This window comes from Phragmites australis, chromosome 21 (assembly GCF_958298935.1).
Source record: "Phragmites australis chromosome 21, lpPhrAust1.1, whole genome shotgun sequence".
Lineage (NCBI taxonomy): Eukaryota > Viridiplantae > Streptophyta > Magnoliopsida > Poales > Poaceae > Phragmites > Phragmites australis.
The window spans coordinates 10755045-10769008 of record NC_084941.1 but is presented as its reverse complement, the minus strand read 5'-3'; the positions used below and the strand labels follow the sequence as shown (position 1 = coordinate 10769008).

Below are 13964 nucleotides of genomic sequence, written 5' to 3'. Positions count from 1 at the left end.
TGTGCACAGGCACACTGGGCACCCTCCCTACCTCCGCCACTGGCATGCGGGGAGGAAGATGATGGTAGCGAGAAACTATGTCGCCTACTTGGTCGAAAGACCCTAACTAGATCTAGGAGGAAGACGACTCAAGTGGGAATGTGACTCGATCAAACTCGTATGGGTCAAGCTGAATATGTGCACTCATAGTTAGGGGCAGGGAAGACATTTTGCATGGCTTTCCATGTCAGAACGGCCAAGTGACGACAAAGTCTATGACATTTAAATAGTGGCCATTCTTAAGGATGGCAAAAACTTAAATATCCCCTCTCACTAGATAGGCAACAGGTTCTCCTGCCCTCCCACCCTATCCACGCTGGCTCCATATCAACCGATCACCCACCCGTTCATTGGACGATTTTAACTTCTCATCCACTGAACGAGCGACATGAGTACATTTCTATAATTTTCTAAAATAAATACATATTCATGTATTTTTATAAAGTAAGAAATATATAAATAAAAAATCCGCACCGCTAATGCCCGAGCAGCAACTTAGGCCTCTTCAAACATTGGGCTGGGCCAGGAAGAGCAGGCCCAAGCCGGATGACCATGCAAAGTCCAAGGCCCACATTAAACCCAAACCTTCGAATTGCATGGCAAAATTTCCCTAAAAATAGTGTTATTTAGACATTACATAATCATTTTTACCAATTCCAAAGGATCAGGTCTAATAACTCTTTCCAAACAAGTAGCGTTACGACACAGTCGCAAGGAGAAATTTAGAATGGAACGCAACAAACTTCAGAAACAGCATGCAAAACATATGGGTGATCATTGACAAAATACGGTAAACTGCATTTCAAATTCCAACTTTGTTTAAATATCAAGTGCGTGCCTACATGATTCTCTAGCCACATGGATCAATGCCTACTTTCATCCCAACAAAACATATGGGTGACCATTGACAAAAAAACGGAAAAAGGGCTAGAGGCCTACTTATACACTCCTGTGGTCTTCGAGCAAAAAGACAAGATGTACAAAACTTTACACAAAATGGAAGCGAGGTAATCGGTCAAGATCTTCCTGTTCGTTGTTGCCGCTGCTTCATACTGGCTCTCCGAGCAACATCCCACGGTTTGTGCGGAACGCCAACACCTTGCTGTGAGGCGAAGAACGACTCATATCCTGGGGAGTCGAAGGCGAAGCCAGTGTGCTTGGAATTCTCTCGAGGGAGCATCGAGATAGCATAGCTCCTCGCTTCCTCTGGGCTCAGGTGGCTGGTCTCCGGCAGCTGCACCCTGCTGTACTCCTGGGGGTCATCCTTGTGCATCTCCTGGATTACTTGGTGGTCGTAGGGGAATAGCCATCTTTGGATACTGAGACAACAACGCAAGATCAGTGATTGCTCACAGGGTCAAATATAGCTGAAATTCGGTCATAACTTGACAGGAATCAGGGATCGTACGACAGATACAGGAAGTCGCCAGAGAGAGCGATGATTGGAACAAGCAATAGTGTGAGGTAGAAGAAAAAGGTGCTCATCAGAACATAGATCACAAAATACACATTTTCCTGCAAAAGCATTAGTGTGAGGAAGAAAGTAAGTCACCACTGGAATAATAGATTACTAATATCAGTAAATAAGTTGTCCACCTGTCTGTCAAATGATGTCATTATCGCAGAGTATATGAAAATGAATAGAAACCACGCCACTATACTGCCTGCCACACTTAAATAATGCCATCTCGTTATAGAGTTGCACGCCATGAGAAGGCGAAGGTTCACAGTCACCACAACACAAGAAAAGGCCATAGTGCTAACATCCCAAAGACCAAGAATCTTGCCAGATGAACCGTGACCATGCCGACTTGCAGCTGCAGTGAAGTAATAGAACACTATTGACTGATAAAAGGCAAAGAAACCCCACACCGCAATCACTCTCCACTTGAAGAATGAATTCCTGATTCCTTCCTTGTAAAGCTGTGGGTATCTTTTCGATAGTGACGCACTCACATCCTGAAAGTGGTTGGTTTAGTGCAGTGCGGATAATTGCATCACTCCATGACTAGAACGAATACAAGTAAGAGTAACCATACCTTATCAAACAGTCCAACAATAATTACAGGTAGTGCCGTGAAAATGACATTATACAAAGACTGGAACCAGTCATCATAAAATCGCTGACCAGAAAAGCCGGTTTGGAAAGTGAACCAGAACTGAGTTAGTGTAAATGTCAGATTCTTGTAGAAGAAGTATGCGATAACCTGCAACAGAACACCTCAGTATTTAGTGCTTTGACTATATATAGAGATAAAGGTGAGCAACCATAGCAGTACCTTGCACAATCTCAAGTACGACCACCGCCCGTGTACAAGAAGCAAATCAGTAAGAAATCGAAACTGTGCAATGGCAAAATCACTAGCCATAACAGCTTGCATTCCTTCTTGTCCACTGATGCCAATCCCAACATGAGCAGCTTGAATCATACTCACATCATTAGCACCATCACCAATGCTGAGAGTTATTTTCCGAGCACCCTTCCTAACTAAGCTAGTAACCTACGAAATATGCGTTAAGTGTCAGCATTATACATTTTTACATGATTCTAACCAAATAGGTTATGAAATTAAACAACGCAATCAATCAGAGACTATTGGCATGTTTGGTTTGAGAAATGGGATGGTGATGCACCATCCGAACCTTATTCTGAACCTAACCTACTTGTTTTAGTTGGAGGAATGGAATAGTGTCATAACACCAGAACCGTGGGTTGATCCCATGATGCACCATCCCATACTAGATAAGTTGATCCCTCAAAATAAACACCCCATATAAAAATTGTGATAGCTGAAAAAAAATGAGCACCTCTAAGAAATGTTACTCGGCAGTATATGAGGATACACGGTATGCTAAAGAACAAAATCTCAGTAGCAAAAGCATCCAATTTGTTCTGATTATTAATATACATCGTGAAAACCACATTAACTCCTTTTCTGGTGTGTGGTTTTTTTAAAACAACAAAATGCAATGTTGTTAATTCTTCCCTGGGGAAAAGGCAAGTGGTACAGCAGGAAATGTTATTTACCTGTGCCTTCTGCAGTGGAGAAACTCGGCAACATACAACTGAGTTGCAAATTAGACTCAATCCAAGAAGGTCCACACGAAGAGTTGGGTCTAGTGCATACATAAGGCATCTACCATCAATAATGAGAGCCAACTTTCTTTCAGGTATGCTACTTAAAGAACGCTGGGCTTCCTCATGGAAGCTTATCAGACTCTGTTTTACTGAGTCCTTAATAACACGTGCAATTTCCACAGGGTCGGCCTGAAAAAATGACAAGTGTTATTGTTAGAGATATTATTCTCTGGATCTTTGGAGAATAATATCTCCATAGAAAAATATCTCTAACAGTTATATGTGTGTGACAGGGATAGGCATGTGAAAAAGTATACACCACTGGTGGCAAGGTGTTTTACACCAGGATGAAATCATATAACTGATTATGCTTGATTCGAGTACAAAAAGAGAGAGAAAAAAAACAAGAGGCCACGAGATATGAGCAAGACAACCATCAATGAGATAGGGATGCTAAAGCACTAAAGCAGCACAATTCACACAAAACTATCAAAAATAAATACTTTGTGTTATGTATTCTACAAAAGAAAACAATTTGCATCAGAATAAAGGCTATATTTCCCCAGACACAAGTCCCATAGTCTTCCCCGAAAGTATACACCACTGGTGAGAAGTCGGTTTTATACCAACTGGATGCAATCATCTATCTGATTATGCAAAAAAAATAAGTACCATAAGATATGTATACAACAAACAATCAAATATCAATGTAATGGACAGGCTAAAGCACTAATGCAACGATCCAAATAAACTATTAAAATATACTACTTGCTGCTAATTGCTATGCATTCCACAAAAAAAAAGGTATATAGGAACCTTAAGATTAAATATCTACAATTACAAGTCAAGAATCAAGGTTAAATCTTTCACAAAAATCAGTCCCATAAATGCATAATACCACAGAACTTATGAGTCCTTACTTTGCAAGTACTTTTGCAGTTAAGTTATCCCATCAGTCAAATGTAAAATTTTCATGGCTGACACCTTTAACAGTCTCCATTTTTTATCATTTACAGCTTAAAGATGGCATAAACCAAATAAAAAAACTGTTTATGCTTCCAAAGTGCAGTAACATGTGCATCTTACCCTGTCTTCAGCCTCCCTAATAGCATCTGTCTCTGAACTAATGATGAACTGTTTTGTATCATTGTTTACCAAGCTGCACGCTGCATATGCCAGATGAAACAGACAGATCAAGAAAAGAACATCCAGAATCCAAAATTGAACGGAAGGATAGTTTTCCCTTTATGAAGCAGAACAAGTAATGCAAATAATCAAGATAGAATAGAAGCTTCACCATATGCTATGTTAATTGCTGTTTCCATCTTATCTCCAGTTAACACCCAAATTTTTATGCCAGCAGCAGAAAGAGTTTCAATGCAGGTAGGCACCCCTTCTTGCAGTTTGTCCTCTATAGCAGTGCACCCTATCAATACAAGGTCTTTTTCAATCAATTCGGCCACCTACATGGAAAAAAAAAAGAAGAGACAAAATTACATCACAAATTCACAATGTAGCACCGTAGCAGAATAATAAGCTTCATCTTCAAGGTTTGCCTTGTCTTTCTACAATGCAATCAGTTTGTGATTGTGTGATATTAACTTATACCAAATGAATTTAATCTAACTAACTTACGTATTATTTTGCTAAATAGTCCATAATATCTAATTGGGGCAACAATTACATGATGTTCAAACCACCTATATCACGATTATAACAGCAAGTGACAACGAGCTAGACAAAAGTGCATGAATTGCAAATGGCCGCATTCATAGGCTGCACAGCTCATGTAGCTTTTAAAAATACAAAGGCCTGAATAAACTCACTAAATTTACAATGGTGGCAAGAAAATTATAACTCGTTACCAATAGCAAAACTCCAATGAGTGCCACAATGAGGGTTGTCAGAAGAAAAGAAATAACAATGCCTAGAGCTCGAAATGTTTATGTTAATGAGTCAAGCTTCCTATCCAACAAGCAATAGTTAACTATTCATAAAAGCAGTAACAACATTAAAACCAAAAGGACCATATTTCAGCAAATACATTGTCAGAATATTATCATGTCAATCGTCGTATCAATAGCCAAAAGATGATGCTGCATTAACCTCATCAAGCTTCTTATCACGATCTCGTAAAGATGATTTCGCTTGAACAAACTTCTCATTCCAGCTTTCGTACTGCTCCCTTCTAAGATCTCGATAGGCAAGACAAAGCGTACGCAAGCCAGCAGAGCCAAATTGCTCTAGATGTTCTCTGCTGGTCTTTTTCATATCATGATTTCCATCAGCTAATCGTTCATAAACGACATTATCAGCACCCTATTTACACAAATATTGTTTAAGATTAGCGCAATAATGAACAAAACGGATGACAAACCAAGCTTTTCTTTCTTGTATTACCTTGCAATAGAGAACAAGTCTTCCGTTTGTGAAACGACAAACCACAGATTGGCGCTTTCTTGTACTGTTAGTACAGTAAAGTGTAAAGTACCGAACAATGACTTCATCTCATTGAATTTACATTTAAAAGGCCAAAAAAATAAACCACACCTGTTGAATTCCAGAACATTCAGAATTTCATATGGAACATCTTGTATACTCCCCATCCTCTCAACATGCGACTCACGAACCATGACTGTTGTTGGTGTACGTCTACAAAACAAGCACAAAATGTCACCTTCAAAACATTACCATTTACCAATGTAATCTCAGAAATGTAGTTGTTCATTTTGTATCCACGGAAATGGGAAAGGAGCGACTCTAGTAGAACCACGGAACCCAAAGGATATTAACAAATAGACCAATTTACATGGGAAATGTGTGCAAATGGTGTAGTAGTACAAGTATTTTACAGAAAAAAATACTATTACTAGTGCTAGATTACGATTGTTATATTATTACTATCTTTTTAGATTTGGGCGGCTCTTATTGGGTTTCATATCTAGCTGTCATGTACTACTCAATCAAACACCGATCAGAACCAACACCAAGAGAAATTGGGAGAATTGAGATCAAGGATGGGAAGAGCACTATAATGGGAAGCAGCAGTAGGCCAGGATCAGATAATTGAAATTAGGGTGAGAGGTAGCGCAAGGGAGAAGAAGACAAAGCCTTCTGTTCTGTTCTTCGACACCCTTGAGCGGCAGGTGCTCCGTTTCTCTTAATGCATACCTCTTCCAATGGCTTGGGCCTAGGGCCAGTGCATCTGTCCAGTTTGGTAGCCAACTCCAACAGCCCACGCACGACACTAGCTTCCATATTAAAACCCATATCAGCAAAACATGGGTGTATGGCGATCCTTTTCACACGCATTCCAATTAAGACAGTAACTGAGGTATTTTAAAAAATTCTGACTGTTTGGATAATAATATAGAAGAACTAAAGATGTCAGAGGAATCTAAGACTATTTGTAAGATAAGGATTACCTATAAAAGAAAAAACCAAAATTCTTAGCAGCAGCCACAAGTGCAGCCTCATCAGGAGAGGCAGCTTGGTAACTGATCTTTTCAGGTGTCTCCTCACCCTCAGGAAGAACTGTATGACAGATTGCAAGGCATCTGAAGAATTCCTAAATAGAAACAAGAGCAAATAAAAAAAATAGCTTTGGCACAACTTAGAATGCAAATCATAGTATCAGAAGTGCAAGACAAGAACAAAGTGATGCCTTTTGGTGTGGAAGCACATCTGTCAATACAATCAAATGTAACTAAGACCAAAACTGGAAACAAAAATACTTCTAGAAGAGAAAAGTTAATTTATTTCACAAATTCTCCAAATATCTACCTTGCAAGCCTCAGGATTAGGTTCGTTTCTCCACGCACCACGCATGAGTCTAGCGTCATCAAAGTTGAATCCTTTCTCATGAACTGCACCGGCTGATCTTTTATCCTATGAAAGTAAATAAAGCAATATAAACAAGTTAATTTTCCATGAAATAACAATACAGTTTAATGACTTCATCAACAGAGAAATATTTAACCTCATCATCATCGATCTTGATTCCAGATCGCTCTGCTCCTCCTTTTTCAATCTCTGTAATGCCGGTTCCATAGATTTCTCCACCAATCGAGCATTTAAAGAATTCCATCATGTTTCTTGTGAGTGTTCCAGTTTTGTCAGAAAATATATATTCAACCTGAAACATTATGTTAATGGTGGGTAAGATCCAAAGTAAGACAAAATGTATCAAAGATGTTTACTTATATGCCAATAACAAGCAGAACCATGTAGACTGGGTCAGATGGTCCCATTCTCCCATTCCAGTAACCAAATAGATATTTTCTTCAACTTAAAAGATGATTAACGGACAGAAGGGAGAGATTACCTGCCCAAGCTCCTCATTAAGATTAGAAGTACGTGCCAAAGCTGGGGTATTGCTCTCAGCATGGTACATATTAAGATCGTTGTTAATGAATTTTGCGCACTGAATGAATTTGATCATCTGACAACCAAAGATAACATGAATCAAAAAGTCCAAACATATGATTGGACGTTCTAAATAACAAGTTAGACATATTACCTCAATGGACACATAAAGAGAAATGGGGATGATAGTTGAGTATAGAGTTATTAAAGTAAACATGGTTAAAATGGTCACCTGCAGCAGAAGTAGTATTTTAGAGCAACATGTAGGAAATTAACTGCAACAAGAAATTATATAAAACAATATATACCACAAATCTGTTTTTGGGATTGAACTGGTCCTCCACTTTTCCACGCAATCCAAGATAGAAGTATTTCTCATTAATAAACACGCCACTGTTGATAAAAGCCAAATATAAGGTCCATTAGTACAGATACAGCTTTGAGATCACCAAAAGCAATAATACGACAGCTAGATCTGTCAAATCCTTATATCATTTGAGGAGGCAATACACTTGATGATTTTTGTGTCAACTGGTTAAAGGGTTCTGTTTTGATTGTTAACTAGGAATATAAATTCAAATACTAATCTGTGAGTGCATTTATGCCCTTCCCCTCCGTCTCCCACACAAACCCAGTAAAACGTGGGAGACTCTTAAGTGATTAATATGAAATTCTGCAAATTGATTATGTAAGTGCAAGCATCCACAACATAAACATAAATGGAACAACATATGTTCAGGACATAAATGTAAACAAATACCAGACAAGTGTCATTATGGACTCCAAAACATAGCTTTGGCCAGCAATTTCTATTGTAATACGTTTGTAAAACTAAATAAATAAACAATATTAGAGAAGTATTGTTCGAGAAAAATCTACTCGTATCATTTCAAATTTTCAATACAGAGAATCCAAATATATTGTTTCTCAAAGTCAAAATAGTTTGATTGCACTTGTTCTAGGACTATAAATGGCGTGGATATTCATAAATGAAGTAGATATGTGTGGTTTTGACTTTAAAAGTACATATGTCAAATAAAGAAGTGGAATGCAAGAAAACTGACCTTCCAATAGCACCAATAACGCACATAGTGAAGAGGGTTGCAAATAGAGCAAGGATAAGCTTGTCTAGCTTTTTTTCCAATGTACTTCTTTTGGAGGGAACGCTCATGGAATTCATCATAACCTGTCACAATTTTCCACAGCAGTAAATCTCAAAACTTGAAGAAACCCACAAGTTGAAACTTTCAAGTTGAACAGATAGGAAACAAAAAAAATACTTTTGTCTCATGCCCAGTGAATATGACAACCCCAACAATGTATTCTGTATTGCGAAGACTGCATCCCTGTAGCAAAAAGGCAACGAGAAGTTAATGCTCTCTCTCTCTCTCACACATTGAGAATTTAATGCTCACTTGTGCATGATGAGAACAGAGTCTCGAGTGTGACACAAGACAGATCAATCTGATAAAAGCAAACATTAGAAAGACAGAAAATGAATATATAGCAGCTCTAATGCAGTAATGAAAGAGGTGCTTAAGAAGGTGACTAGAAAGGAGAGTGACTCTTAACCACGAATCCATCTAAGAGTTGAAACACCAAATTGTAGTTTTTCATGTGTTCTTAGGTGATTTAAAAAATTCACTGGAGAACTAAAGGAATATTCTCTTATCGAACCATTGATTATCAGGTGTAGGTACTTTCCCTCTACACCATGGAGAATAAACTACACATAAGCACCCTCTACCAAGGAGCATTGGAGATGCTTTGTAGTCCCTAACTCCCTATGGTTATAAATATTAAGTAATGCCACTACTTTTCAGTATCAGAGATATAACTTTGACTATTGGTTTCTACTATAGTGTACTTTTACCATTGAGCATGGTACAGAGTTTTTTTTTTACAAACACCACTTCCACCATCAACTATTCATCCTACAAGTAAAACTAAGGAACAGGTAGAAAATTGTTGAAAGTGAGGAAAGGTTAAAAAACACTTTTGGTAACTAAAAGTTTTTGTATCATAGTGGTACCAATTTTTCAAAAACAATGAAAAGTAACATCATAGAAGCATTTTGATGAAGAATCTAGTGAAGGCGTTGTCATGTGGCTAATCTAGGTATTTCGAGAATGTTGTTGGTCAAACTTAAAAAGTATTTGAACAAAGGAGTATGAAATAGCTTGTCATGTCAAATCTAGGAACAAGCAAACACAGTAACGGGATAATCTTGTTAACAAATAGAAAGAAAAGAATGCGAAAAAAAAACTTACCCTTAGTAGTAATTGGTTTGGTGAGAGCGGTATAGTCTGCTTGTCCACAATAAGATTGCCAGTAAACGTATAAAGAGAATTGTTTGGCTGTTCACACTGTACTTCACCTGTAAGCCATTTATATAAGTTCAATATGAAGCACTCCAAGGTACAAATCACAATACCAACAGAGAATGTGAAGTTAAGAAGGACACAGGTTAGTTAATTCAATCAACTTACCTTTGAACTCAAAAGCATTTTTAGGATGTACATAGTCCCAAGTTTTCTCCAAAGCCTTCCTTATTTTCAGGTTTGTTTCGCCATCAAGATTTGATGTCTGCACTTAATTAAAATATCCAAAAATAATCAACTAGAAGAAAATTTTCTACGAAGCTCATTTATTACAGTTAACAGTTTTGAATTGAGCAAATAAATGAAAAAAGTATAAATGAATATATGAACCTCTATGTAGCAAACACCATCAGGGTTTGTACTTGAAAGGAAGAGCAAGTCGGCAGGGAAATAACCATCTTGCTTGATCTGCTCTAAAGAAACCATCACTATTAGTTTCTTATGCAGTTAGAGCTCAATATCACACAAGAAAAATATCAGGTTAGTTACTTTCAGAAAGGAACATATTGATGGACTAATAAGATACTAAGAGCTTGTTTGGCAGAGCTCCAACTCAAAGAATTCTTGGAGTTGGGTATTTCTAGCTCCAGAAATTTATGGAGTTGGAGCTGTAGGTACACCGAAAATATTTGAGTGAGTCATTTTATTTCTATTTTAATCTAAAAATAGAGACTTAAACTATTTTATCTTAGACTATAAACGCAAGATTTGGCGTAGAGTTGGAGCTCTACCAATCAGGGTCTAAAAGGAGTAAGGGACACTTCAGACATTACCTTCACAATATCTCCAACCTGCAGTCTTTTCCATGTAGTACTTTCCCAATGTTGACCTTGCAATATATCGACATGTGCATTATTAATTGACATATCATTCTGGAAACGTTTCTGTATAAAGTGCAGCAAAGAAAAAGGGGCAGACATTAGGTCTATTAGTTTAAGCATGGCAGAACAAAATAATGAAGCAACCGAGAAGTACTAACCCAATCTTCAAAAGCTTCCTTGATAAGAGACACCAGAAGTACAAGACTAAGAGGAACAACGTTGGTGACAGGATGAACTGGACTGCAAAATACAAGTGCAAAGTTAGAATTAAGGCTGACCGAAAGCAAAGAATGATCAAATTGACTCATGATTAGGCAGACGCCACGAGAGAGAGAGAGACCTAATTGGTGTTGTCGACAAGATTGAAATCATGAGAAAGTATAGATTTGCCACCCGCCTGAACTGTCAAAGCAAAAGATAAATGAATTACAAAAGGTTCCTATGGTCAAATACAATCGCACAATACAGTGACGAAGAAATATTAATATTTCTGTTGCAGCGATCATTGCTGAAGTTGCTTTGTTGAGCATGGGAAACGTGCATTATAAAACTCATTATTTGATTTGATGATAATTGTCTATGAAGCTCACTTGAGCACTTATTTCATGCTTATCTAATAACTGTGAAGCTTCCAGATTTTAGAAGTTGCACAAAATGCAGCTTAAAATGACATAAACCGAGATAGTAGAAATTAACAGTGCAAGCATAATATGCAAAGACAATATAATCACAGTATCTTCAATTAATTGCAACATTTGACAAACCAGGTAGACATATCATGCATCCACTATTAACCTAAGTAAGAGATCCAAAGCTCGGGAAAAGAACATATTTTAGAAGAGATCATTTTGAATAGTGGAAAATAACAAGATATGTGTTTAATTGAGTTAAGAAGTAGGTCCAAATTTATTGTCAAAACAATTTAGTATTTGTGGAACAGAAACAGGGAGGGAAGCAAATTCCTTCGATTGCACATATGAAAGCTGATAAAAATAAATAGTCTTTCCATAAAAAAACAACAACAAAGCTTTGTCCCAAGCAAGTTGGGGTAGGCTAGAGATGAAACCCACAAGATCTAACTAAAAAGATTAAGGGAAAAATATCAGATTTCTTTCCATAAAAAAACTGAAGGAAAAAATATGCTTCAAAAGGTGCCAAAATACAGAGTTTTCCTGATTGGTAACATATGTAATGAACAAAAATAATGTATTAATACCTGCTCAAATAATCCTTTTGGTAGAAAAGTCAGGACACTGTACTTTGTAGTCGACACAGAATTTCCCTGGATATAGAAATAAGGCATGTAAAAGAATGTTAAACAGGGAAATTACCTTAGTTGCTAACAGTAAAAAGAAGTAAAACCTTGGCATTATAATTCGCAGAATTTACAGCTTACATGTAGGAAATTGTAAAACTAAATAAACAAATAGACCAATTGTCATGGTCAAACAAACTATAAACATATTGCAAACATTGCATATCAAAGTTTGATCTTTACATTATCAATGTTTTGAATAACCATGTATTTAATAGTTTACACTGCCAAATGAAAGAATGGGGGAAGTTTCATCAGTATGATGCAGCAGGTTCACGAATAAACATACTTATATTATAGCAGCAGTGTTATGCCGGGAAAGAAAGGAAACTTTGATCAATAGGATCCATTCGAACACAAAAGGCGAAGAGGTGAAATCGAACAATTTTTTGCACAATCTCTCTATGTGTTTGTTCCATTGACATCAACCCACAGTCCCACAGTTACTAGTCCAGAGCATGGTCCACAAGCATGTTAATCAAAACATGAGGCATCTTCCAGGCAAATGTCCTACCAAGTGGTGAGCTGACCACCACGGCCAGACAGGCGGACGTCAAGTTTGGTACCTGAGGTAGCTCCTGCCTGCCTGTAGCACTTATCCTACGGAGCATCAACCACTCGCACCTCCAAAAACCAACTGTCCAAACGCCAACTAAGCTGCAGGCAAGCTCTAATGCACCCAATGCACTCGCAGAGCCGCAGTTGAGCAGCAACGCAACCCTCAGCGACTCCTCCACAATGGCAAACTCTCAAGGCGGTGCGCGGAGAATGAACCAGCATGCTCATCACACCAGACGATCCAGTTCCAACCCAACCACGATCCAACCGGCGAACCCATGGAATCGAATCGAATGGGGACCAGGCGCTGCGTACCTTGTAGCCAGCGGGCGCGTTGGCCTCGCAGTCATTGCAGTAGACGGCGCGCACGGTGGGCGCCTGCGGCTGCGGCTGCCTCCGGAGGCTGTCGCCGCCGAGCCGCGCCGTCCTGGACGCCGCCGACTCCCGGCGCCCGTAGCCCGAGGAGGAGGCCCCGCCCCCTCCCGCCGGCTCGCCGCCCAGCCGCGCGGTGGCGACCCGCAACACATCATTCATCCGCGCCTTCATCCCGCCTCCCCCACCGCCAGCTACCAAATCCAACAGACGGCGCGGAGATCTGGCGGGAGGTTCGGGGACCTCCCTGCGGATTGGATCGAGCGCGAGATGGATTCGTGCGGTTCTTGGTGGATTTTGGCGACGGGGAGGAAGGGGTTGCAGATTGGGACCACGCGTTGCGCCGGTGCGTGGGCAGAAGCTTTCCTTCGCGTGGCTCCTTTCCCTCACCGGGAAGAGGACACGACACAGGCAGGAGACGAAGAGAGGACGAAGGAAGTGGAGGACATTTTGCGCGATGCCCCCTGGACATTTCTAAAACTACAGATGTCTTAACAGCGTTTGAAATTTGAGCCCAGCCGTGAGAATTGAGAATCTTCAGCTTTCGCTCCTTTCCACACTTTACCTTTCTTTCCTTCTTCTACTGTGAGAATCGATTTGTGCCTGTAAAATCTACTCTTGCATGTGCACCATAATGTGAAACATGATGTGCCTCTATACTTACGAATCCAAATGTTCCGTGGATCTCTTCGATAAACGTGTGTATATATATTATAGGTATAGATACATGTGGATGTGTATAGAGTGTGGTATGAATTTAGATACTATAATTTGTACTGAAATGTTAAGACTCAAATATCATATGATCATTAAAATGTCTCTCATGCAATATCATACGTTAACCAGGTTCTACATAATTGTCCATGAGTCTAAGCTCTATGTTAGACTTGGTTTATGTTGCATGATTATATGAGAAGCAGAGGCAGATCTTCATGGGCCACGGGGCTGGTTTATGTTGCATGATCCATGAGTCTGATGCTCTACGAAGAGAAAGAATAGATAGGAGAGAGAAGAAAAGGGGGGAAGAATGAGAG

At 39.1% G+C, this 13964-nt stretch overlaps 1 protein-coding gene across 4 annotated transcripts; it reads right to left on the bottom strand.

The window, feature by feature from the left end:
* Nucleotides 1-816: 816 nt before the first annotated feature.
* On the bottom strand, nt 817-13382 carry LOC133903091 (phospholipid-transporting ATPase 3-like). Of its 4 annotated transcripts, none has more exons than XM_062344451.1 (27): nt 12874-13382; nt 11902-11967; nt 11026-11087; nt 10844-10925; nt 10638-10748; nt 10195-10272; nt 9973-10069; nt 9754-9860; nt 8764-8829; nt 8548-8669; nt 7792-7876; nt 7638-7715; nt 7443-7559; nt 7098-7253; nt 6902-7006; nt 6544-6686; nt 5669-5770; nt 5519-5582; nt 5225-5437; nt 4416-4581; nt 4205-4284; nt 3068-3307; nt 2319-2540; nt 2079-2246; nt 1636-1998; nt 1448-1554; nt 817-1358 (listed from the first exon to the last, which is right to left on the bottom strand). In XM_062344451.1, exons 1-27 carry the CDS (start codon nt 13102-13104, stop codon nt 1055-1057), a joined length of 3735 nt encoding a protein of 1244 aa, XP_062200435.1. In that variant the 5' UTR covers nt 13105-13382; the 3' UTR covers nt 817-1054. The 4 variants fall into 4 exon arrangements, with proteins under 4 accessions (XP_062200435.1, XP_062200436.1, XP_062200438.1 ...); XM_062344452.1 differs by having other exon boundaries at nt 11026-11082; nt 12874-12927; XM_062344454.1 differs by lacking the exons at nt 11902-11967; nt 12874-13382 and having other exon boundaries at nt 10195-10277; nt 10638-10693; nt 11026-11044.
* Between the last annotated feature and the right edge of the window lie 582 nt (nt 13383-13964).

Bases quoted from the DNA above. Each gene is read 5' to 3' on its own strand.
- LOC133903091 (XM_062344451.1), bottom strand. From the start codon at position 13,104: ATGAAGGCGCGGATGAATGATGTGTTGCGGGTCGCCACCGCGCGGCTG. The intron at 10,273-10,637 runs GTAATGTCTGAA...TCTTTAGAGCAG, and splicing joins AGGTTGGAGATATTGTGAAG to ATCAAGCAAGATGGTTATTT. The intron at 4,582-5,224 runs GTTAATGCAGCA...TTTTCCATGTAG, and splicing joins GTGATAAGAAGCTTGATGAG to GTGGCCGAATTGATTGAAAA.